This window comes from Amborella trichopoda, chromosome 5 (genome assembly GCF_054954075.1).
Source record: "Amborella trichopoda isolate Santa Cruz 75 chromosome 5, AtrichopodaSantaCruz75HAP2 v2.0, whole genome shotgun sequence".
Taxonomy (NCBI): domain Eukaryota; kingdom Viridiplantae; phylum Streptophyta; class Magnoliopsida; order Amborellales; family Amborellaceae; genus Amborella; species Amborella trichopoda.
Genome location: NC_142340.1, coordinates 37,168,450 through 37,192,557, shown reverse-complemented (window position 1 = coordinate 37,192,557; position 24,108 = coordinate 37,168,450). Strand labels below are relative to the sequence as shown.

At 35.3% G+C, this 24,108-nt stretch overlaps 1 protein-coding gene and 1 long non-coding RNA gene across 12 annotated transcripts; both read right to left on the bottom strand.

Moving 5' to 3' along the window:
• Nucleotides 1–1,726: 1,726 nt before the first annotated feature.
• LOC18428411 (lysM domain receptor-like kinase 3) lies at nucleotides 1,727–16,526 on the bottom strand. Of its 11 annotated transcripts, none has more exons than XM_088866516.1 (13): nucleotides 15,367–15,456; nucleotides 12,193–12,264; nucleotides 11,893–12,043; nucleotides 11,516–11,548; nucleotides 9,195–9,434; nucleotides 8,935–9,089; nucleotides 8,385–8,474; nucleotides 5,735–5,840; nucleotides 5,402–5,553; nucleotides 4,744–4,841; nucleotides 4,395–4,545; nucleotides 4,026–4,124; nucleotides 1,727–2,503 (listed from the first exon to the last, which is right to left on the bottom strand). In XM_088866516.1, the coding sequence occupies exons 7-13, from the start codon at nucleotides 8,454–8,456 to the stop codon at nucleotides 2,324–2,326; spliced, it is 858 nt and encodes a 285-aa protein (XP_088722642.1). In that variant the 5' UTR covers nucleotides 8,457–8,474; nucleotides 8,935–9,089; nucleotides 9,195–9,434; nucleotides 11,516–11,548; nucleotides 11,893–12,043; nucleotides 12,193–12,264; nucleotides 15,367–15,456; the 3' UTR covers nucleotides 1,727–2,323. The 11 variants fall into 11 exon arrangements, 8 of the variants coding, with proteins under 8 accessions (XP_088722642.1, XP_088722645.1, XP_088722641.1 ...); XM_088866519.1 differs by having other exon boundaries at nucleotides 9,195–9,391; nucleotides 12,193–12,247; XR_016055397.1 differs by lacking the exons at nucleotides 11,893–12,043; nucleotides 12,193–12,264 and adding an exon at nucleotides 4,296–4,311 and having other exon boundaries at nucleotides 4,026–4,128; nucleotides 15,367–16,525.
• A 451-nt stretch (nucleotides 16,527–16,977) lies between these two features.
• Nucleotides 16,978–17,970, bottom strand: LOC148782074 (uncharacterized). Its single transcript, XR_016056675.1, has 2 exons — nucleotides 17,935–17,970; nucleotides 16,978–17,578 (listed from the first exon to the last, which is right to left on the bottom strand). It is a non-coding gene; the product is annotated as an uncharacterized LOC148782074 (long non-coding RNA).
• Between the last annotated feature and the right edge of the window lie 6,138 nt (nucleotides 17,971–24,108).

Genomic DNA, 24,108 nt, shown 5'->3' with positions numbered 1-24,108 from the left:
ACCATTGAGCTCATATGTTCATATGAGCTAGTGAGCTAATCTCAATATTTTCCTTGGCCACAAGCTACCCGCGTCCGTTTTTCAAACTCAACAAGTAAAAACACAAATGTCTTGGGGCACACGTGTATGGATGTTGAACTTACAAAGGACTTGCACGATAAATTTCCTTGCGTCTGATTATGAAGCTCATATTTTTGTTTACTCTCTTTCTTTTGGCTTATTTACATTAGATTGATAAAATTCATCATTTAGTACGAGCCTATGACCAAAACCTGCAATCTACTAAACCTGTTCTTGAATATACCTTCAATTTTTCTCCAAATGCTAATTCAAGACAATCCTAAGCCATCATATTAAGGAAGGGTCTGATTCTGATGAGTTGGCCAACTCATCTATTCATGTGCATCCTCCCTTGGATCCAAATATTTAAGGATCCATAATCTCTATCATGGGGATCACGAATATGAAAAACTAAATAAAAGTTGAAATTTTTGTGTAGTATTATAAAATGTTTTTTAGCATTAGTGGGTCACCTTTCTAGCAGTCCATCTGAAGGATGGACGGTTGAGGCTCATGGGACACATGCATCATCTGATGCATCAAATACTTTCTTCTAAAGGAAATCTGGCCTCTAAAACTTTCAAAATCAAGCTAAAGCAGACTGCCATATTGCACATGAACTTAACAAGAAAACAAATTTGCATAATGCCTCGCACTTGCATATGGGACGGCCAAAATTATACGGTATACAATCATGAATGCCTCGAACTTGCACATGGGGCAACCAAAATTATACGGTATACAATCATGAATGTCTCGTACTAAATATGCACAATTAGATTCTTAAAATAAGATCTTAAGGTGAAAAAAAAATGCATAAAACACTCAAATGCGAGAGAAAGAAAAGTTCTGTTCATGATTTTGTCGTGAGGGAATCACTAACAGATGGGAAAACCACTAGGCTGGCGCATTCGTTGTTTTCTAGAGATGACCACTACATAATAAGGATAAAAAGACCAGATAGCTAATACCAGCTTTTCCAAAAGGATGAGATTTTTGTAAGGCTAGTACTCTACAAAATCTGTTATGGCCCCACTTCAAGACCCCTAGATAAACCACATTCAGTGCCAAGACGTTTGTGATGGCCTACAAATCCGTCTCCACTCCTAACAATGAAATTTGAAGCTCCAAATATTGCACAAGTCTAATCGATCGTTGAAGAGGCAAAATGAACAGTCCAGAATAAGTGTTGCAAGGATCAACCTTTTCAATGTTTGAAATCCTTCTTTTTTCCCCTCAATTCATGATCGTCAAGGTGAAGATTGATGATTGATTGCGAGTTTCCCGGTGCCAGAACTGTTATTTTCTTGCAAGACTTGAGGTGCAGCTACATAAAGCCACAGGTTTATAAAATAGTTTTCCTTTTCAAAATGATCCATCCTTTCCCTCCTGAACTAAGGTAAATTGAGGTTACATCTCTAACCTAAATAGGGGAGGGACATTTTCCAAAATGGCACATCTTGCTGGCTTTCTTCTCTTAGCAAATTGCTGGCCTTGATTAGGAACAAAAGTCACAAATAAAATAAGACTTTCAATTGCGTCCAGCAAACATAAGCCATTTTAAAGCTGTCTTGAATTCAAGGAAATGATTCAAGGAAATGATGCTAAATGCATAAATCAATGAAGTTGAACAGAAAGAAACACAGCAAATGGAAAAACAGAGCAATTAGAGCCATTGCAGAATCCATAGAAACATTATCAACTAGGTTATGAGTCCAAGGTCTCAAGTGGGACTTAACCAAAAGTATAGGTATGGTAGGAAATATACATACTAAATGAATAACTTTAGTATCATTGGAGGAAACAATAACTTCATAGATACAAGAAATAAATCTAGATAAATCAATATACAGGCTGTCAATAACGAGAAGCACAGTACATGTGAGCACCAGCCATCTACCTGTAGCCCTCCACTGAAAATGATTATTCTTATCAGACGTGATCGAAATCATATATTGGTATTACAACTTCTTTGTCACACAAGTTTCAGCATGGATTCCTAACTCCCAATTGCTATTATATGCTACACTAGTATCTTAAATTACATTGTTTCCTTTTAAACACAACCATAAAGATAGATCACTGCCTTGAAGAGGTATGAAGATGTTATGACTTCTGAGTTTCCTCCGATTTGAGCTTGGGATACCTAGTGTGCCTCATCCAACAAAGATATATATAATAAAGGGCAAGCTTTATATTTTCTCAGCAGGTTTATCCTTGATTTCCCCACAAAACAAAAAGATGACACTGGGCTTATTATCAACTATTTTGAATATGAAAATGAAGACGTTAAGGGGTAGAGATCCTGAATTGAATGCTGCTCTGTGGCTGCTTCCCACTCCAAGGAACAAGCGAGGATGTCAGATAGACGAAGGATAATGCCATGCATATCTGGGCGCCGATACCGATCTTCATCAACACAAGCCTTTGCTAAAAGAGCCATCTGTTTTTTTTCCAACACGCAAAGATATTTCCGTTATTTGAAAATCACTTAAAATGGCATGGAACTTTGCAACTAAATGAACTTTGCAACTAAATTCGCAAATATGTTCTAAAAGTCAAAGTTGGTCCAAAGTTCATTCTATAGAAAGCAAATTTTTGTCTCCAACACTCAAGTTGCTAGTCAGCAAAAAATGGTAGGAACCTTTTCAATTTATTTATTTCTTTAATTATTTATTTTTTATAGATATAGTGACTTATGGCCTCACTGGGGGTATAGCCTTTAATAGAGCAGAATGGCGGATCAGAATTCGTGTAGCAATTAATTGGGAAAAGGCTATGGTGATGAATTATTTATTTTTTGTGGAATAAGTACTAGCAACATAGAAGAGAAACGGAAAGATAATAAATTGTTTGTGGAATAAGTACCATAAAAATCGAAGAAAAAAGGAAAGATAATAAATTGAGTATATTTATATACTCAATTGAGAAGAGTAGATTTAGGTGGGCTGGTCATGTATGGCGCCGACCAAGTACAGCACCTGTTAGCAGGTGCGAGTTACTTCAAGTGCAATGACTGAAAAGGGCAACGGATAAGCCCAAAAGGATGTGGTTGGAAGTATTCCGAAAAGATACAGGGACTTATGGCCTCACTGAGGATATAGCATTTAATAGAGCAGAATGGAGAACCAGGATTCATGTAGCTTACCCCAATTAAGTGGAAAAGCCTAAAATGATAATGATGATGATGACGATTTATATACCTTATCAAAGCATGACTTTAGTACATTTTCTTATTGGAAGCATGACTCTAGTACATCACAGGCATATAAATTGAGTGATTGCATGAGTGAAAACATAAAGTACTAAATTATATAGTAAATTATAAGTCAAGAGTATCAGTCAGGCCCCCATTTTTAAGTTGCTAAACCCTCCCACTAAATTTAAATCAAATAATTCTGTTCGAATCGGCGAAACTTTTTAAGCACGGATTGGCGAGCCAACCAAGGTTGTCATATGATTAGCTAAACAGAATTTGATTTTCTTTCATAAGTTTTCTATCCAGGCTATCCATGTAAGCTACACTATGTTTAGAAATCCATAAAAAATTGTAAAACATAGAGTGCTGCACAAGGACTGATGCCCATTGGAATCATCTAGATCATCCATTTTTAGAAGGTACCAAGGTCAAATTTTTTATTTTGATCTGATGCCCATTGGAATCATCTAGATCATCCATTTTTAGAAGGTACCAAGGTCAAATTTTTTATTTTGATCTTGTGGGTAGTAGCATGTATAGTGAAATTCTTGAAATACAAAAAAAGTAAAAATAAAAGCTTAGGAAAGTATACAACCCACTTCGCATCATCACCATCCTACAAAATGAAGGAAGGTGAGAGTGTCGGATCCATCAAAACACGATCCCAATGGGAGGCCCCATTCTCTCTCCATCGCTTTCAATTTCATTGAACAAGATGGTCCAATGAAAAAAAAAAAGTTTGTATATTACGATGAATGTTAAGTACCTGGATGAGGGAATCCTGCTGATAGTAGGTAAGGTTCGGGTCCACAAACTGAGCCAGAAGTGCTCCAGGGTCATCACTGGCATCTAAGGTTGATAGCATCTGAATAAATCAGATATATATCGTAAACGTTCGATGAACTTATCAAACCACTCATTACTAGATCAAAATCAGTAATCTACAGCTAACCTATGATCTGTAACATTTCTTTTCGACAGTATAAATTATCTATTTGGGGTCATCAGTAATGAATTGAGATATTTTGTCTTCTGATTGTAGAAATCGTGATCTGTCATTGAATTAATCAATGAACAGTAAATGGGGAACAATAAACAGACAAGGTACAATAGCCAAAGAACATTTCATACTCACAAAGGAGACAAGGGACCGGTGTTCAATATTTTCAGCATTACCATCACTAGAGCTTCTAGAGAGTGCTGGTTTGCCAGTAATCAGTTCCATAAGTACAACACCATATGCATAGACATCATTTTTTGGTGTCACACATCCATCTCGAACATATCTGTGCATTAATAAAATGAATATTTCTTGACATAATAAAAAAGGCACGCCATCATCACTTAAAGGAAAAAACTGGCACATTTGAATCATACATGAATCATCAAGGAAAATGATAGGACATCATTTTTATTGGACATCCAAGAAGCAGCACACAATAATAAATATGACGTATTCTTTCTTATGAGGATTTTCATCTTACTCAGGTGGAAGGTATCCAAATGTCCCAACTATTTTTGATGTTGCAGTGCCAATTTCTGGAGAATGCTCCAGCAATTTTACCAGTCCAAAATCTGAAATCTACAATCACAACTTTGCACATCAGAGAGAATCTCCATCAACTGTAAAAGTCACAGAAGCATATATAATGAAGAAAGTCAATATGTTTGTTATATAAAAAACTATATATTTAGTGAAATTTAGTCTTAATAGAAACATATAGGCTGCATTTCATGAGTGGAGACACAAGCCATTCTGGAATAGTCAACTGACATGATCATCACAAAATACTGTTGTACTTCTAATATGTCAAATGAGGAAAATCCCTCACAGATAATAGAAAAACCAATGTGGATGGAGATGTTCATGACAACTTTCTTTGAGTAGAAGAAAAATTTCCAAGCGAGCATTTTTGTCATCAAAGTAGATAGCCCAAGCTTTATCACTGCTACTCTAGTTTTATTGTCATAGAATCTAGATGTGGCGTCATGCACTTTCAGCAGAACCAAATATGTCCAATTATTCAATGCTATTCACATATGTATACTAGAAAATATGAACTGACTATCAATCCAAGCGAAACTTTCTTAAATGATAGTCACTTCATAGAAAGTTCCATCAAGTACCGCTCAGAAATTTACCTTTGCTCTAAAACAAGAATCCAGAAGAATATTGCTTGTCTTCACATCCCTGTGAACAAAATAAGGTTTTGTGTTCTCATGAATGTAGTCAAGGCCTTTTGCTGCATCAAGAGCAATTTGGACTCTCATGGTCCACGAAAGAGGTTTAAAACCTGCCATATAAGGTCATATCCGATAAAAGAAATGTAACAATATAGATCAATGCAGCGAGAATAACAAACTTTAATAGAACCAGAAAAGTGAAGAACACCCAAAAAGATTACAAATGCACCAAATGCAAAACTTTTAGGAACCTGGAATGCAATATCTATTCAATTTATGTAATAATCTCACCTTTTCTATGTATTCCATGCAAGTGATCACTGAGTGTACCATTTTGAGCAAATTCATAAACAAGAAATAAAGACTCTCCCCCAGCAGCATATCCTGTAAGTTCAATCTATACAAATTCAAAACATTCAAACGTTAATGAAATATGAGTAAACTAATTATTTTAATGTGAAATAACAGGGAAAAAAATGGAGACGAACAAACTCTCAACATGGTTCAGATATAAGTTTCAAAGGAAACAAACCAGTGGTGTGTGTGCCCGCGCCCTCATGTACATATTAATTCATGCCATGCTACATACCCAAGCACACACTTGTCGAAATATGTTTAAACATACAATCCTGTCCACTTTGAAGCAAGAGCTGCTAGGAAAGGTCTCATGTCATTTTATCACAAGAAAAGAAAAACCAGAATGGAGGATTTAAGTTGCCAACTTTTCTCCAAAAATGAACTCTACAAACTACAAACAGCTGTCACTGCCTAACGGCCATCTAAATTTGCTGAGGAAATCCCTCATCTTGCTTTCCAGGAATAGAAAAAGTAATAACAGAACAATTGTAACTTAAGTATCCCTCACCATGCAACTTGGCATAGAGCTTGCTCTCCCCAGTTCCACGTCAAGGGGAGGACTAGGCACATACACACATGTAATATGCGCATGCACACACACACACACACACAGAGCTACAGTGATATCTCTCAGGACCTATATCCTTGTTTATTGGTTTTATAGAGCTAATATCTTTGGAGAAAATTGGAAAACTAAAGCCTTTAGAAAATTAAAATAAGGACACCTTTGTTTAGCTATATTAAGATGGTGTATGAAGATGCTATTTTATTTTAAAATTAGAATGAAGGCATACAGTTTCCCAAGTGTTTGAAGAATAACAATCTCAGCAACCTTCTCCTTTAATTAAACTCTATCACGGCGAGCTTAGAAATTTTTAGGCATATTTGTTGTTTCCTTCTATGTTAAATACATATATTCTCTCAAAATTATATGGTACAATATAAATTTTCCTTTGGAAACCTATTTTACATTGCTTTTTTTTTGCAAATTTTGCATTGGCTATGAAATTTGAGAGGTTACCAGTTTTGTTTATGGGAACCAAAGAGGTGGAATGGAATTGCATCATATTTGAGAGCAATGGTTTAAAAAACAGATCGGTACCCCGGATCCAGCACTTCAAAAACCCATCTAGATCTGTGAATCGACGATCCGGATCGGGAATCGACCGACTCGGTCGGATTAAGCTTTGAAAAACTCCAAAAAAATTATTAAAATTATTTATAAATATTATCTTTTAGGAATCCAATAAGAAATGAGGGTACTGCATTGTTAACTTTCATATTTTTCATTAATTTGTGAATATTGAGATGTTCTTTTCCTGTATAAACTTATGTTAACCATTAAATTTACATCACAGATAAGGAAAATCATATAATTATCATGGATAAAATATATAATCATACATGGACTACAATAAAGAGTAGACTTAATCGATGAAAAACGGCCACCAAAATCTTGAAATGGCGGAAAGCCCTAATCCTTTAAAAAAACCGAAATTATTACAAACTAACTATAAACCAAAATTATTACAACCTAACTAACTATAATGTTATATACTGAAATTAAAATTGTTTGTTTACATTTTATAATTATTTTGTTATTCAAATAATAACAAATCCAAAATATTTTGTAATATCATGTAATTTAAAATATATTATTGAGAGCTGTAAAAAAGATAATAAATTGCATGATTTATAATGCAAAAATTAATAAATAAAATAAAAAATTTGGTTATCAATATAGAAATTATTAGAATGCATATATCAATTTTTGAAAGAACACTTTAATTTTTCAAAATTTTAATTTTTTAGATTTCTAAAATAAATTTATTAAAAGAGATTGTTAATAGAAAGAGAGAGATTTCAAATGGAATAAATTTATTTTAAAAAAATTATTTTCTGGTTATTTTTGTTGACAACAAATAAAATAAAATAAGTCAAGCATCCATGGGAATCGAACCTGTGAAGTCAAGGCTCCCCCGTAGAAGTGATAGCCGCTAAGCCACATCAGCTCAAGTGTATCTACTATCCACATTAATGAAACTTATCCAACTTTCATCTTTATTTAATGCACCGTGGGAATTATCCCACATCTAACAGCGAGAGTTAGATTGATTGATATAAATAGTTGCGTAAGTATTCAAACACCTGCATACGTATGCTTGGGGATGTCATTCACATAAGACCGGTGGGGTACACGTGGTTTTGCCATGTGTGAACTAAGATAACCGACGCTATTGGTGTTTTAGCCACGTGTTGACTCGCTCTGTGATGTCATACGGGCGATTTTCACCGCTGTATGACGTCATTTCAAGCGGTTCACTGCTGGTTCTGTTCTAGAACCGGGCGGTTCCTGGTTTTACACAAGAACCAGCACGGGGTAACCGATTCCCGTGTCGATTCGTGCGAGTCCATTGCGACTCGCCGATTTTTAAATCACTATTTGGGAGGATATTTGTTTTTAAAGGAGGTATTTCTGTATACACACACACATGTAACAAGCATAGAGCACATCAAAGAAAAAGCTCAAAAACCATCAAAGAGAAACTTTTTACACGTAGAAAAAGAAGCATAGATATATTACCAAGTTTGAATGATTAACTTTACAGAGGATATTAAGCTCCGCTAAGAACTCCCTGGACTTTGTGTTCTTCATTTGCTTGATTGCTACCTCCTATTGTGTCAGAAGAAAGAAATCAATGCATAAATAAATCAAGAAATATGTTTAATATAAGGCATCAACATTGTACTGTGAAGAAGACATGCCTCAAAAATCCATTGAAAAAAGTTATTTTGATGCCCAAAAACCCTCCCATTGATCATGTCGATCTCGAGATGTATGGATATGGAAAAAAAAAGAATTTCCAGTCCTAAAAATGGGTCGTCTTGTAATGCATTATCTGGACTATTCATTTTCAATATTTTTAAGTGTTTGCTTTGAATTATAAATTTCATAATTAGATGTGAAATAGATCTTTAGGTCATTGCTGAAATTTTGACGCTAAAGTTACATCTTTTGATAAAATTTGGAGGTGCATCTCACTTGGACTGTTTAAGGTTGACACCTCATGCAAACTACACCCACAAGTAAGAGGACAGAAAAAAGCAGCAACATTGGGAGACAATTCACGCACTCTTCCTCTTAGTCTTCCATGGTAAACAGCACCACAAGATCCTTGCCCTAGTTTCTTTGATGCGTTGAAATTTGCAGTTGCTTCACAAATTTCATAATGTGTAAATACCACAACCTTCTCAGAACTTGATGATTTAACAGCCAGCACTTCAGAATCTGTAGAGAGAGACATAATGAATTCATTCCAAACGAGCAAAGAAACACAATAACTTGATTTTCTCTTTTTAGTATTAAAAAAGAAAAAGCATGAATACTACAAACCTCTGAATGAAGTATGATGATGAGTTGAAGTTTTAAGTGCTGTAGAATGGTAGAAACGAGGCAAGCAACAAGATAACCATTTAATGCCATAAATTGAAGCAACTGATTTCCCCTTGCCCCTCAATATGAACCATAAAAAGATAATTGCTGCTATTGCAGTGAGAACAATCACAGCAGCAACTATCCAAGTTACCAGTCTGCGCAGATGTTGAAAGTTAGACCCTTTCCTATCAATTGGGTCTGATGGAAGAAGGAAAATCACAGATTTAGAAAAAAGTACAGTGAGATCAAAGATAAAGCATATCCCATATTCTATCAGTTCGTGGAATTCATGAACGTCACCAACCAAACCACAAATGAGTGATTGGAAAAGCAAAGAATGAGAAATCTCTCATACGAGCATATATCTATCCAAAAATGTGAAACACAACTGAGTGGAAACATGATAGTTTGACCTACAACTACATTTTAACAGTGGTGTGTACATGGTATAATGGCGGAAGATGAAAGCTCCAAGCTGTCGAGCTACAACTTTCAAAGACAAAATAAATCATATGGAGAGGGGATTCAGGTAAAACTATCAATTGTCCATCACATTGCACTGCAAGAAATGAATCCTCGTAGTTCAGAACAATTTCAGGATATACAAAACAAACAAGACTATTGCTCACCAATGTTTACTAAGAATACTCACCAGAACAACCAGAGATGAACATAGTAAAGCAGATAAACTCATGAAATTTCAACCTAATGAGTAAAATCAATAGTGTCTTTAGGGCAGGCTACTGAACATGACTAAAAGCATCAGTTTTAGGTCCTCTTTGGATGACAATTAATTTTACCTGGAATAGAATGTCATATATGAAATTAACATACTCTAGATAATATTATTTTATTAGTTATTTGGTATGTATCTTTTATTATTATAATATTGATTGATGATTTAAAATGTTTAGCAATTTTCAACTATTTCTAGCTAAAAACATGTGATTTTCAGCAAATTACTTTAAATAAAGTGAAAACAGCTTTTCAAAAAGACCAACTTATATGTTAAACTACTTGTAAGGTATGTCTTAGATAACTCTACAATAGAAACTGCCAAACAGATAATTCAGTATCAAGATTAGTTTTACTGAAACAGTGATTATCAGTGATAATGAGTACATCCAAACACAACCTAAATATGCTAGTTATGGAGAACTTTGCAAGACATTTAGTCAGTCCATTTCTGGACCCTTTTTATTTGAAAAACAAAGCAAAACACTGCAAAATGCGACTAAGATCAAAAAGTGAAAAATATTTTCCCCTTGGTTCATGAATCAAAGGAAACAGGAAAGAACCTTCTCAGTCCATCTATATTCGCCCTCAGTTATTGAGAATTCTTAACTAGAAAACATGTAGAAATATAAGGAACCTATATAATTAGAAAATTTTGGAGACATCGTAGATCACTATTGAAATTAAGACATGGATGAAAGAAAATGCAGACAATACAGAAGAAAAAGAAAATATAAAAGGTGATATAAAAAAAAGCACATAATTAGAAAATGGTGAAGATATTATAGATTGTTCTTAAAATTAACATGAGCGCATATATAATATGGCAGGAACATAAAATCCATCCACTCCCTTGGGAAAATGACTTTACTTAGGAGGCTTTCTTGATCTAAGAGTATTTAAAGAAAAACAGAAAAAAAAAAAAAAAAAAAAAATAATTGATTTTGGATGCCGAATAGATCTGACAGTGTGCAAATTGGAAAATAAGAGAGCAATACGAGTGCAGAATTGTCTTTCAGGCCGATCAGTACTAAATTTTTATTAGGTTGAGTAGAGCACAACCTCAAAGTTTGGGATGCTAAAAGGGCTCCTAGCTACGGATTTTCTGAGGGAGAAAATGTATATTTTCCTCCCATGGGAGCACATACGCTTTTCAATTAAGATGGACATGAAAGAAGAAAAGGTTATCATGACTGTTATACAATAAAGGTCCATTTCACTCCAGACAGGCTACCAGGAGCTCGAAATAGCCAAATATCAGTAGACTTGAACAAATAAACAAGAGACAAAACACCCTTATATGAAGAGCAGAAGGGGGCATAAAACAAGTTCTTTGATGTAAGATTAAGCGCAACATCCAACTTAAATTGCTTATATATGGGACACAATGAATATAAAACAGAACATGAAGACAAAACACAAGGGATGAAATGTCCAGTTCATCTTCACAACAAATGCCTTACCATATATAGTTTCTAGAATGGTTATATACATATTACAAATCCTCAAATGAAGATGATAAAAAAGAAATGGTTGATGTATACCTCCACTATCAATCGAAACAAGGTGTTGAAGGTCTTCGATGACCATGTTTACATGTAATAATAACAAAACAAAAGTCAGCATATGAATACATCATGACCCAATACCTAATAAAGTCTATTAAAGTAAGAAAATAAAGCAATAGAAATGAAGAACTATAGACAAATAATGAACAATTTGAGCTCCAGTAATGAGAGTGGAAGACAATTATTATCATAAATATGTGCAAGGACATATAAAGCTCAAAAGATCCACAATAATTCCTTAGCTGTAAAATATCTAGTTTAAAATTGATTGCAGTAACACCCACAAATTTATTTCCCTTTGTTTTATCATGAATTACAAATATGTAAGATGGTCCTATTTCATTGATATATACCCCAAGAGTTTGCAGAGTACAAAAAGAACCATAGGGCACGGCACTTGTTAAGGTCACTTCAAGATAAATGACTTTTGGCCTTGACTCCATAAGTGCTGGTTGTGACCTGCGATCTGTTATTATGTGTAACTGATCCACTTCTATCAAAGCCCTGTGTCATGCATAGAAAAGGAAGAGGAACATGAAAAGATTCAAATCTCAACATATTAATATTTGTCGTTTTAACCAATCAAGGGATGAGAACGAACACAACCAATGGCATGAGTGAAATCAGATTTTCACTGATTCTGAGTTACCAACCCGTCCCAAAAGTTTTGTCTTCATCCAAGTCAGATGGGCTCATTGGAGCAGTTCTCTAGCAAGGAAACATGGCTACGATCTCAAGAATATTTACTTCCTCAACATATAAATCAGTTCATTTCAGAAGCTGAAAGTAATACAGTGGAGTGATGAAAATATGGATTTCACATAACTTGCTAGCTAATGGTGTCTCCATCCACAAGTAATCAAGTAGTCATAGGGATCCACCAATTATCTGATGGAACAAAATGTATAGAACTGCTTATAAATGTGGAAGACGCAGTAGAAAATAAATAGTTTTATACCCAAGGCAGAGATTTCTTTGTCACTTTTACTAGTCAGGGATTACAAACAGTTACATCCAAGGGCAAGAATGAACTCTGAATGTAGTCCAGGCAAAGCTCCTAATGCCAATTCACTCATAATTATGTTGCAAGAGTGGAGGCAAGTTTTTCCTCAGTGAAATAAAAAAGGAGGTTAAACGAATGGAAGATGAGCGTTTCATGTTCCCATCTTCCTCCACCATGGTGAAATATGTATTTCCATAACTCAAAGAGGTTTCCCTATGGATCAAAACAATACCATATCCACATTGGGTGGTGTGAGGTCAGATGTTTCCATCCCAATAATGCCAAAAGAATTGTGGTTGTACTGACCATGAAATATTTGTTGCACAGATCAAATATTAGAAGATTTGACTAACCAAAATAATTTCCAAGAGTGATAGAAAAAATGGAGAAGACCAAGGGAATTACTATGTTATATAGAACCAATGGGGAAAATTATCTGATTCTTTAAGAGGCTATGAATAAGCCAAACTAGCAATAAAGGAAAACATAGAAGACAATCAAGTCCTCTTACTTGACTTATCGGCTAAGAGAGTGTCTAACGCGCTCTCCAGGGAGCATAGTGTACACTTACTCCCTCAGACAAAAGAGATGCTTCGGATAATTTTCTGATTTGAAATTTTGGGATCCACAAAATATTCACCTGATGAATATGGAAAGAAAAAAAAAAAAAAACAAGGAAGAAGAAGAAGTGAATTCTGAGTTCTTCGCCACTTAAATATCACTTTTAAAAACTTAGACAGATTCTATTCAATCTTGGGATGTTTTTTCAAGAACATACAGGGTGAATTTTCAAGATTTCAATCTTCTTTTTTCCATTTTTTCTGTTTGAGTTTATTCTAATTTGAAAAAGTTAAATCTCCAAAATTTGAGGTCCAAAAAATACTACTAGATTGGGAGTTATCCGAGGGAGTAATGTCAGTATGCTCCCGCAGGAGTATAGAATCTTTTGATGTTAGTTAATATTAATAATTTCTCAAGGTGGATCTTGTAGTCCATATCTCCCCAAACTTAGAAGGATGATTCTTAACCCTATTTCGTTTTCAACCCAAACTAGTCTGAAAATAGGGAGTTCATGAACATAACAACAAATACCATTAGAAAGCTTGAATCTAGCCCATCAGTCCAACACTTTATCAATCTGCAATATCCGAAGTATGTGCAGCAAGCCGTGCTTTGGCATCCTTGTGGCAACATGATAATGTTTTTCGGTTTTAGTTGTATTTCATACAATTTTTTTATTGAATTATAAAAATTTCAGATTAAAAAGTTATTCCTTCTTGATATAAAATGTTGATTCAGTTATTGTTAAATTTAATTGAAATTGCATTGAGGTCTTGATTTCTCATCACTTCCGAATGTTGCATCTCATTGCAGATATACTTCTTGGGAGGAATTACAACCCCACTGATCACCAATGAAATCAGCATGCATTCGAAGTTAAATTCCCCCATACAAAACAAGAGAAACCCACTAGAATATATTTGACTAAATTATCTAGTTTCATGCACTACAATTTAAACCTCTAAAATATCTTGTTTCATTCACTACAATTTAATCCTATTAAAAAGGTGAGGTATAATATTTTAAAAGCTCATTTGTTTGCTTGACCATTTATTTTTCAACTCAAAAGTTTCGAGTCCTGATATTGTAACTACATTCAGATCCTCTGATTGAATAGGCAACAAAACCAGAAGCCAGCATTGACCACAAAACTCATTATGAATAGGCAACAAAACCAAAAGCCAGTATTGACCACGAAACTCATTATCTCAGCAATGTATCGTTATTAACAAAATGACCAAGTCAAGAAGGACGGTGGGGTGCTAGTAGGGAGAGGAATTTGATCAGTAGGACTGAATAAACTAAACAAGAAGGACGAGGAAAGAAGGAACATAAGGGTGCAACGAGTGCTTGAGGACAATGATGGTGATGACCATTAAAAGATTGTAATAATTGACTTAAGATTCATTTGGCAGACTAGTTTTTATTTGGGTTTGTATACCATGCCATATTTATCATACTCTCAGTTTGGTACATGTAGCACTGAGACGAATGACTGATTTTCATTGTTCCTGTACTTAACTTATGAATGGTTAACTACAGCCATCTGTTGTTAAAATTTGGAAAGTTATGGTGCATGTACCAAGATGAGCAGTAAGGTACCTGAAACAAGATATAATTCCCATTTCATTTTCATAACCTTTTGTCTATATGATTTGTATATGGATGAAGCATGGATGCTGACTGCGTGGAAGGACTTTCTTTCTTGTGTTTTAAAGCTATCATGGTTTATGAACGTGAGAAAAGAATTCTAGATGAAGCATTTTTTCTATCTTTATACAAAAAAAAGTAATAATATCCTCTACTCACTAGGTTGACGAATGCCACGAACTAATAATAGAATTGAGGAAAGATAAAAAAACCATGTGTCCTTTGAAAAGGAATTATCCTTTTTTCCTTAGTGAAAGTACTCTAAACTCTAAAGTGCCAAGGGATCAAGTCAAGGATTGATTATATTGCCAAAAGATGAAAGCACTAGTTACATTTTAAATTGTTATATTTGCATTACATAGCATTACATAAGAGAAAGAATTAAAAAACTTAAGAAATAAACCAAGAAGAATTCGAGAATATGGCAGAAGAATGGAAAACATCATTTCCTATTAAACAAGTCAATATTGTTTAGTCAATACTAAGATTTTCTTTTTGAATTTATTGGACAATATTCAGAATTAAACCCATAATAGATGATCTTAAATAAGAGAGAAAGAGAGGGGGAGAGAAAGAGAGATCTTTCTCAAACCAGTTTTTCTCACAGTCTCACCTTTCGCAGGGACGAATATGACCTCACCAGTGTGTATTTTCGATGGATCATCAATTTGATTTAATGCTGAAGTCTGGTTCAAATCAGCATTGAATCGCATCCCAATAATATAAAGAGTATCCCCCATCACCACTCTATAAGTCACAACTTGCACTCTCTGAACGCAACCACAAACGAGACCAACCCTGATAATTTGACCAGGAAAAATTTTCTTTTTGGGCAAATCCACTGCAAAATTCTGAAATTTCATTGAAATGTTATCGGTTGTGTCCCCTTGCTTCACCTTGTAATTTATGTGAGCCAGAAACTGACCTAAACTAGGATCACAACTACAATTTACTGTGACCAAGAAATTGTCAATTGCTTCAGTGATCATATCAGAGGTTGTTCCAAACAAATCAGCAACTTGCTGAAAATTTTGAGATGGCTCAGGGACAAAATAGAGACAAGCAGAGCAAGAAGTTATCATGGAGATATTGCAGGACAAAAGGTTTGTTCCCAAGAGGGAAGACGCAAATGGAAAACAGATGATGATGAAGAAGAGTAGAGCAGCATTGCTTGCTTCCATGGAGGAGAATTCTAGGGTTTTTGATTGATCAGAGTAAGAGAAATGCAGCGATTGCTTTCATGGAGAATAACTCCTGGGTATTGGTTTATCTTATATACAGTGATTTCTTCAGAATGGGTGAATGGCCATTTTATTGCTTTCATGGTAGGGAATTACATGGATTTTTTATCAGAGTGAGAAAAAGGAAGTGATTGATTTCATGGCATGTGCTTTTTAGAGAAATGCAGTGACTGCACTGATGGAGGGAAATTACAGGGTTGTAGTTGATCAAATTGAGAGAAATGTGTTGATTGCATCCGTGGAAGGGAATATTAGGGGTTCTGTCGATTGGAGCGAGAGAAACGCAGGAACGGCTTCCATAGAGGAGAATTCTAGGGTTTTCTGGAAATAGAGAGGGAAAGTGGGAGCAGAGAGTGGAGGGTGGATGAAGAGAGACAATGGAAGTGGCCATGGAAGAACCTTTGTTACTTAAACGAGAGGAGAGAGAGACATATGGGCATTGCTCCATGGAGAGTTGAAGAACGACAGAGACAAACGACACAGGAAAGAGTCCAAGAATAAAGAGCAAACACTCGCTATGAATTTGAATACAAAGGCCACAGCCAAACGGCTACTCGTTTTAACATGAGCGAAACGACGAAAACGATTTATCTAACCTTGGTACGGCGCAAGCCGCGAGGTTTAAAAAATTGATGACCCGGATCTGCCACCCCGAATATGGCGTGGGATCGGCGGGCTGCCGGTTTAAATAAAAGAATCGGTCAAATCACTTTAACCAATGGTTTAAAAACCGGATCGGTGATCCGGATGGGGCTTTCAAAAAACAGATTCGGATTGACGAATCGGCGATCTAGATCGGGAATCAGGTGAATTGGTCAGAAAAAAGCTTCAAAAAAATCCGAAAAAATTATTAAAATTCATTATAAATATTTTTTTTTAGGAATTCAATAAGAAATGAGAGTACTCCATTAAGAATTTTCATGTTTTTGAATGAATATGCGAATATTGATATGTTTTTTCCCTGCATGAACCGCCATTCAACATTTAATTTACATCACACAAAAGGATAAACATAGAATTATCATGGAATAAGTATATCAACATACATGGACTACAATAAAGCATAAAATTAGTAACATACGATCTAAAAATAAAATGATAGACGACGTTGTTGTTCTTCTTGGTCACGCTGGTGCCATTGATTGAATTCGTTTGACAATTCATTGATTCGATCTAAAAACGAATCATCGATATTAGCGGGCGTCCGACTATTCCCAAATCCCTGAGTGTTAGTGTTTTGTTGTGTTCCCAATCCAAAATCCCCGAAGCTTGTCCATCCTTCATGCTCACCTGCACTGTCGTGCTCATCCCTACACTGTTGCTGTTGGGACTCGATATGTGAATAATATGGTTGGGATAGGGTGGCCTCAGAATCATCATCTCTCTCATTTTCTCTTAGACCCCCTTCTCACTCTCTCTCATTAGGTGCAATATCACCGACATATTGTGGATACATTGGCTGGCTGCTTCCTCTTTCATGCTGCTCATCACTTTCTTCAATATCTTCATCACCGATAGCCTCAAGGAACGCTCTCTTGTGCAACACTGGCTCCTCCTCTTCTACTACCCATTGGTCTGCTGTGTCTGTGACAAATATTGTGTCTAAGTCTATCGACCCATAGTCTTCAAGCTTCCTTCTTATTTGTCGCTCTCTGAGGTTTAAATTATAATGAACGTAGACTAGTTTATGAAGCTTCTCAGAAGCGAGTCGATTCCTCCTAGTAGTGTGCAACCATTGGAACGTACTCCAGTTGCGCTCACAGCCAGTAGCAGAACATGTCTGGGAGAGCACCTTGATTGCTATCCTCTTTAGGTGAGGTGCATCAGTACCATATATCTCCCACCATTCAACTGGATTAAAATGTAAAAAGCATTGTAAGGGCAAGAACAATTCATAAGATTAAATATATGAATAAACAAAATATTAGCGAGGGGATAACCTGGATCCATCATAGTTCGAGAATTTCTGGCAAGTCTAGTTCCGAAAGATCTATAGCATCCCTATACATAGCAAGCTAAAATAAATATATTACGTTTTAGTGCATTATTCCTCACAAATATAACAACTCAATGAAGTTCTTACTCAAACATTAAATAATACATCTTGTATTGCTGCTACTTGGTTTCGATGGCTTCTCTCCAACCTTGTAATAATGTATCTGACCCCTTCCATAATCGTGTGGGGTTATTTAGGTGTCAAATAGAAAAATTTGGGGTTGAAGTAGTAACCTAAAAAATATATAGGTAGAAAAATGTCATTTACAATTTCATAAAAAAATAATTTAAACTGAAACATTGTAATGATATAAATATATATTTACCAGCATAATGAATTGGACGTCCAAATTTGATGTTCCACCTCTTTTCTATAATCTCGATCACTTTGCTAGCAAAAATACACTTCTCCCCAATAGCTGATTTCGCCCTCTCAATACCTTCATAAAGGATACCTATGGTAGCTTTCTTATCAGCATCCACCATTCTTAACACCGTGACCAAAGGGGCAGTGGCCTCTACAACACTGGAACATCGAGACCAGAACAGCCTATTTGAGATTATGTTATCCACTTTTATACCGGTACTGGACCTCGAGAGGCGGTCATTTAACCACTCTTCACAAGTAAACAATCTCTTTAATGCACCTTCAGATTGTCGAATGGAGTCCACAGCTAAGTAAGCGGTCGCAAAGCGGGTTATGGCAGGCCTGATTATCTCTTTTTTCTTAGAGTGTTCTCTAAATAGAAATAATATTTTAGAGTGGTTGTATATAAATCTCGACACCAACCTTGCTTCATCTAGAGTCTCCTTCACAATTTTGATCTCACCGATTTCCTCTAACATAAGATCGATGCTGTGTGCAGCACACGGGGTCCATACTAGATGCTTCCTCTTATCCATCAACTTGCTGCCCGCAGAAACACATGCACGCGCATTGTCCGTAATAAACTGGACTACATGCTTATCTCCCACCTCCTCCACTATCTGATCATATAGTCGTACGTAGAAGTTTGCATCCTTCTTCGTCCCTGATACGTCTTTGCTAGACAAAAAAGCTGTACCTTTTGGGGAATAGGCCAAGAAGTTTAAAAACTCCTTTTTACTAACTTTATTCAACCAACCATCACTCATGAGAGTAATTCCTGTCCTTGGCCAACTCTGTTTATATTCTTCAATCCACTTTTTAACTTCCTCTACCTCTTCATCTAATATTGGCCCACTGAGCTCATATGCCGTCGGGGGTTTTACCCCGGGCCCGACTCCTTGGATTGCACTAATCATAGGTGGAAAATATGGGCTATTGACTGCATCAAAGGGAATCCCTTTATCGTAGAACCATTTACTAACATATCTCCCTAACATGTTTCTTGTACCTTTAATCATGCCTTTTAGGGTCATCTGTTGTGACTTAGGCTTTGAGAGAAATGGGTCTTTACGACCATGACCTGCAATACTGGCACTCCTAGTTAACTTAGAAACAATTTCTTCAACAACTGATTCTCCTTGATACATATTGCCACCAACCCCTCCATACATATTTGAGCTGGGCCCGCCATACATGCTCGAGCTGGACCCGCCATGCATATCTGAACTAGGCCCACCATGCATATCGGAGCTAGGCCCACCATGCATGTCTGAGCTAGACCCACCAGGCATTCTAAACCCACATTCCCTCTGATATTGTTCATGTAAACTCAATCTTGTGGCCATGTCCAGCTCATTATTATATTGCTCTTCTAGGTTATAATTATATTGCTCTTCTGTATCATTCTTGCTTGATGGTGTATATAAACTAGCTATCTCCTCATTCATCCTATGTTTGGCAATTTTTTTACCTTTGCTAGCATTAAGAATTGCCACCATCTGTTTTTTTACATTACTAGGGACACTAGTGCATGCAGAAACTTCTCCCTTAACCCCTGCCAAGTGTTACTTGAACCTATGTACCCCACTACTTATCACTCTTTGACAGTAATTACAAATAATTTTGTCTTTATTGTTGGGATCAAGTCTGACCCCATGTTGCCATGCAGGGTCTTCTGTAGATCTTGACATGATTCAACTGTTTTAAGATGTAAAAAGTTTAAATTAACCTGACAGTTCAAAAAGAAAAATAATCACCATATGTAGTGATAATATGTTGCGGTAGTTCATGTAGTCATATTCATTGTTATTTGTTATTGCAAAATACCTTTTTTGACAATAATATTTTCGTACATATCAATTACAAACATTTAGAATAATACAAAATGCAAGCTCCAAACAAGGCTACAACTCAATTATCAAGAACATACATTTTTTGCATTAAAAAATTAATAATAAAAACAATTCTTCAAAGAGCCGGCTAACATCAGTCATTCCAACTAAAAAATCCATGAACAACAGATAAAAAAAATACAGTTTTGTATTAAAAATATAATAACATGTATTTTTTTGCATAAATAATCCATCAACATACAATTTTTTCAATAAAAACTTTAACAATAAAAATTTAAAATATGGTTTAATACCTCATGATAATTAAAACCTTGTCACGATTTTCACATCTTTTCGAAAAATCATCATTTTTCAAAAAATTCGATCATGGAAAAAAAAAAAAACTTACATCAAACTCAAACAATAAAAATTAAAAATTGGGTTTAATACATCATGATAATCAAAACTTTATCACGATTTTCACATCTTTTCGAAAAATCATCATTTTTCAAAAAATTCGATCATGGATAAAAAGAAATAAAAAAAAAAAAGTACAGCAAATTTTCAAAAAATTCGATCATGGATTAAAAAAAAAAATGGATTAAAAAAAAAAAATCACAAATTTTCTAAAAATTCGATCATGGATTACAAAAAATTCGATCATGGATTACAAAAAATTCGATCATGGATTACATAAAATTCGATCATGGATTACATAAAATTCGATCATGGATTACATAAAATTCGATCATGGATTACATAAAATTCGATCATGGATTACAAAAAAAAAAAAAACATAAAAAAAGAAAAAATTTGATCATGGATTACAAGAACAGAAAAAAACAATTCGATCATGGATTATAAAAAATTCAATCATGGGTTACAAAAAAAAAAAAAAACAAAACATTCGATCATGGATTACAAAAAATTCGATCCTGGATTACAAAAAATTTGATCATGGATTACATAAAATTCGATCATGGATTACATAAAATTCGATCATAGATTACAAAAAAAAAAAAAAACATAAAAAAACAAAAAATTCGATCGTGGATTACAAGAACAGAAAAAAACAATTCGATCATAGATTACAAAAAATTCAATCATGGGTTACAAAAAAAAAAAAAAAACAAAAAATTCGATCATGGATTACAAGTAAAAAAAACAAACATTTCGATCATGGATTACAAAAAAGTCGATCATGGATTACAGAAAATTCTATCATGGATTACAAAAAATTCGATCATGGATTACATAAAATTCGATCATGGATTACAAAAAAAAAAAACAAAAAAAAACAAAAAATTCGGTCATGGATTACAAAAAAAGAAAAAAACAATTACATCATGGATAACAAAAAATTCAATCATGGATTACAAAAAACTCTATCATGGGTTATATAAAAAACAAAAAACAAAAAATTCGATCATGGATTACAAAAAAAAACAAACATTTCGATCATGGATTACAAAACATTCGATCATGGATTACAAAAAATTCTATCATGGGTTAACAAAATAAAAAATAAAAAATAAAAAATAAAATTCGATCATGGATTACAAGAAAAAAAAAAACAAACATTTCGATCATGGATTACAAAAAATTCGATCATGGATTACAAAAAATTCTATCATGGGCTACATAAAAAAAAAAAAAAAAAAAAAAAAAAAAATATGTTCTTCACAAAGTCGTTTTACATAAGCGATTTTAACTCAAAAATTCACCTCTAAGTGAATAAATTACATCCAATTGAGTATATTTTCTGACAACAATATAAGGAATCAAAACCCTAAATTTTTAACACATTATTTCTAATATATCATGAAAACAAAATCAAAAGGCAGAAAAAAAAAAAAAAAACAGCGGAATTTGGTTCCGCAAACATCTCAGTGTTCATATCAAATTTCTTGCTGTAATTGACCAGATTACGTAAAATTGAAAATTTTAAATCATACTAGACACAATAAAGATTAAAAACCCTAATTATGTTCAAAATATGCCGTGAAATAAATCAAATGGCGGAAAAAAAAAAAAACCCAAAGTTCTTACCTGATTTTGTGAACCGAAGCCTTCAATCTCCAAAAAACTCTGTTTTTCTCAACGATTATCACAAATTAGTAACAAAAGGTTTTGATTCACAGCTTTAAGATCAAAATGCCTACTAATTTTGAAAGATTCATGCCCTATTTGGCATGAAATTTCAGAAAAGGCAGAAACCCTAAACACCGAATTTTTCGTGATCCAAAAACAACAAATTTTTCCACCATTTAATCCTTGAAAAAGCTGAATAAAGCTGTTTACAGCCTGCAAATCAGATCACATGCCAAAAAAAACAAGAAAAATGATAAAAAAATGATAAATTTCAAAGAATCCAGTGAAGAACACTGTGCAACCCGTGTTCTTCACGGAATCGCCGATTCCGCACAGTGAATCGGCGAGTCACTGTGCGGAATCGTCCGGTTCTCTTTAGAACCGGACGATTTCCGATTTTTTAACCGATCCGGTCCCTTTTCTTGATTTCCGAGTCGAACCGGGCGAGTCCGGTTCGACGCGACGTTTTTTAAAATGCTGACTTTAACAATTACAAAAACCCCCTTAAGATAGACTATGCACTCAACTTACCCCTACCGAAACTGTTTCTCACACTTTTTTCCCCTTAAGGAGCTTTCCTCACAAAAACCCCCCAAAGTAAAAAATGCTAAATTTTTAGACATAAATGCCCTTACCGTATAGTAAAAGTTCAATTGGCGGTCTAGAGACCTAACTATCAGAGCGAAGAGTTATACTGCTGAAGCGCTATGGCTCTAGAGACCTAACTGTCGGAGCGAAATCTACCATGCTGTCGGAGCAAGATCAAATATTGCCGGAGCGAGCTGCTAAACTGCATGAGCGACGTGCACCAATATAGTATTGCCGGAGCTCATGGAACTATCGCCGGAGCGAAACGTCATAACACCGGAGCGTGTATACCAACTGCCGGAGCACTGCGGCTCCAGAAGCTGTAATGCCGGAGCGTGAAACACATAGTGCCAGAGCGTGAGTGTTTACTGCGGAAGCGTGTATTCCAATTGCCGGAGCGTTGTGGCTCCAGAAGATGTAATGCCAGAGCGTGAAACACATAGTTTCGGAGCGTGAGTGTTTACTGTTAGAGCGTGTATACCAATTGTCGGAGCGCTGTGGCTTCAGAAGCTGTATGCCGGAGCGTGAAACACATAGTGTCGGAGCGTGAGTGTTTACTGCCGGAGCGTTGTGGCTCCAAAAGCTGTAATGCCGGAGCGTGAAACACATAGTGCTGAAGAGTGAGTGTTTACTGTCGGAGCGTTGTGGGTCCAGAAGCGCGTGAAACACATAGTGCCGGAGCATGAGTATTTATTGCCGGAGCGTACATGTGTATTGCCGGAGCGCTCTATGGCTCCAGAAGCATTACTGCCGGAGAGTGAAATTAATAGTGGCGGAGCGTGCATATAAATTGTCGGAGTGATGTGTTGTACTGCCGGAGTGGTTTGTGGCTCCATAAGCTTTACTGCAGGAGCTATGTGTTGTATTGCCGAAGCGTGGTGTTGCAGTGCCGAATCGAAGTGTTGTAGTGCCAGAGCAAAGTGTTGTTATGCAATGCCTTTTTTTTTTTTGTTGGCTTTTTGCCTTTTGTGGTGTTGTATGTAAGAACTGAGTTAGGTGTTTCTCTTTAGTGGTGTTATATGTTAGCCTTTGGTAGTGTTATATGTTAGTATTTGGTGGTGGCTTTATATTCTATGTAGTGGTGTTATATAGCCTTTGGTGGTTTTTATATGTTAGCCTTAAAGCAGTTACACTTCTCTTTGATGCCTTCATAGTTTATCACCAAAGCAACAACATTTGATAACCAAGTTACATTGTTATAAAAATATATAATATCCAACTTGATGACTTTTCATAATTGA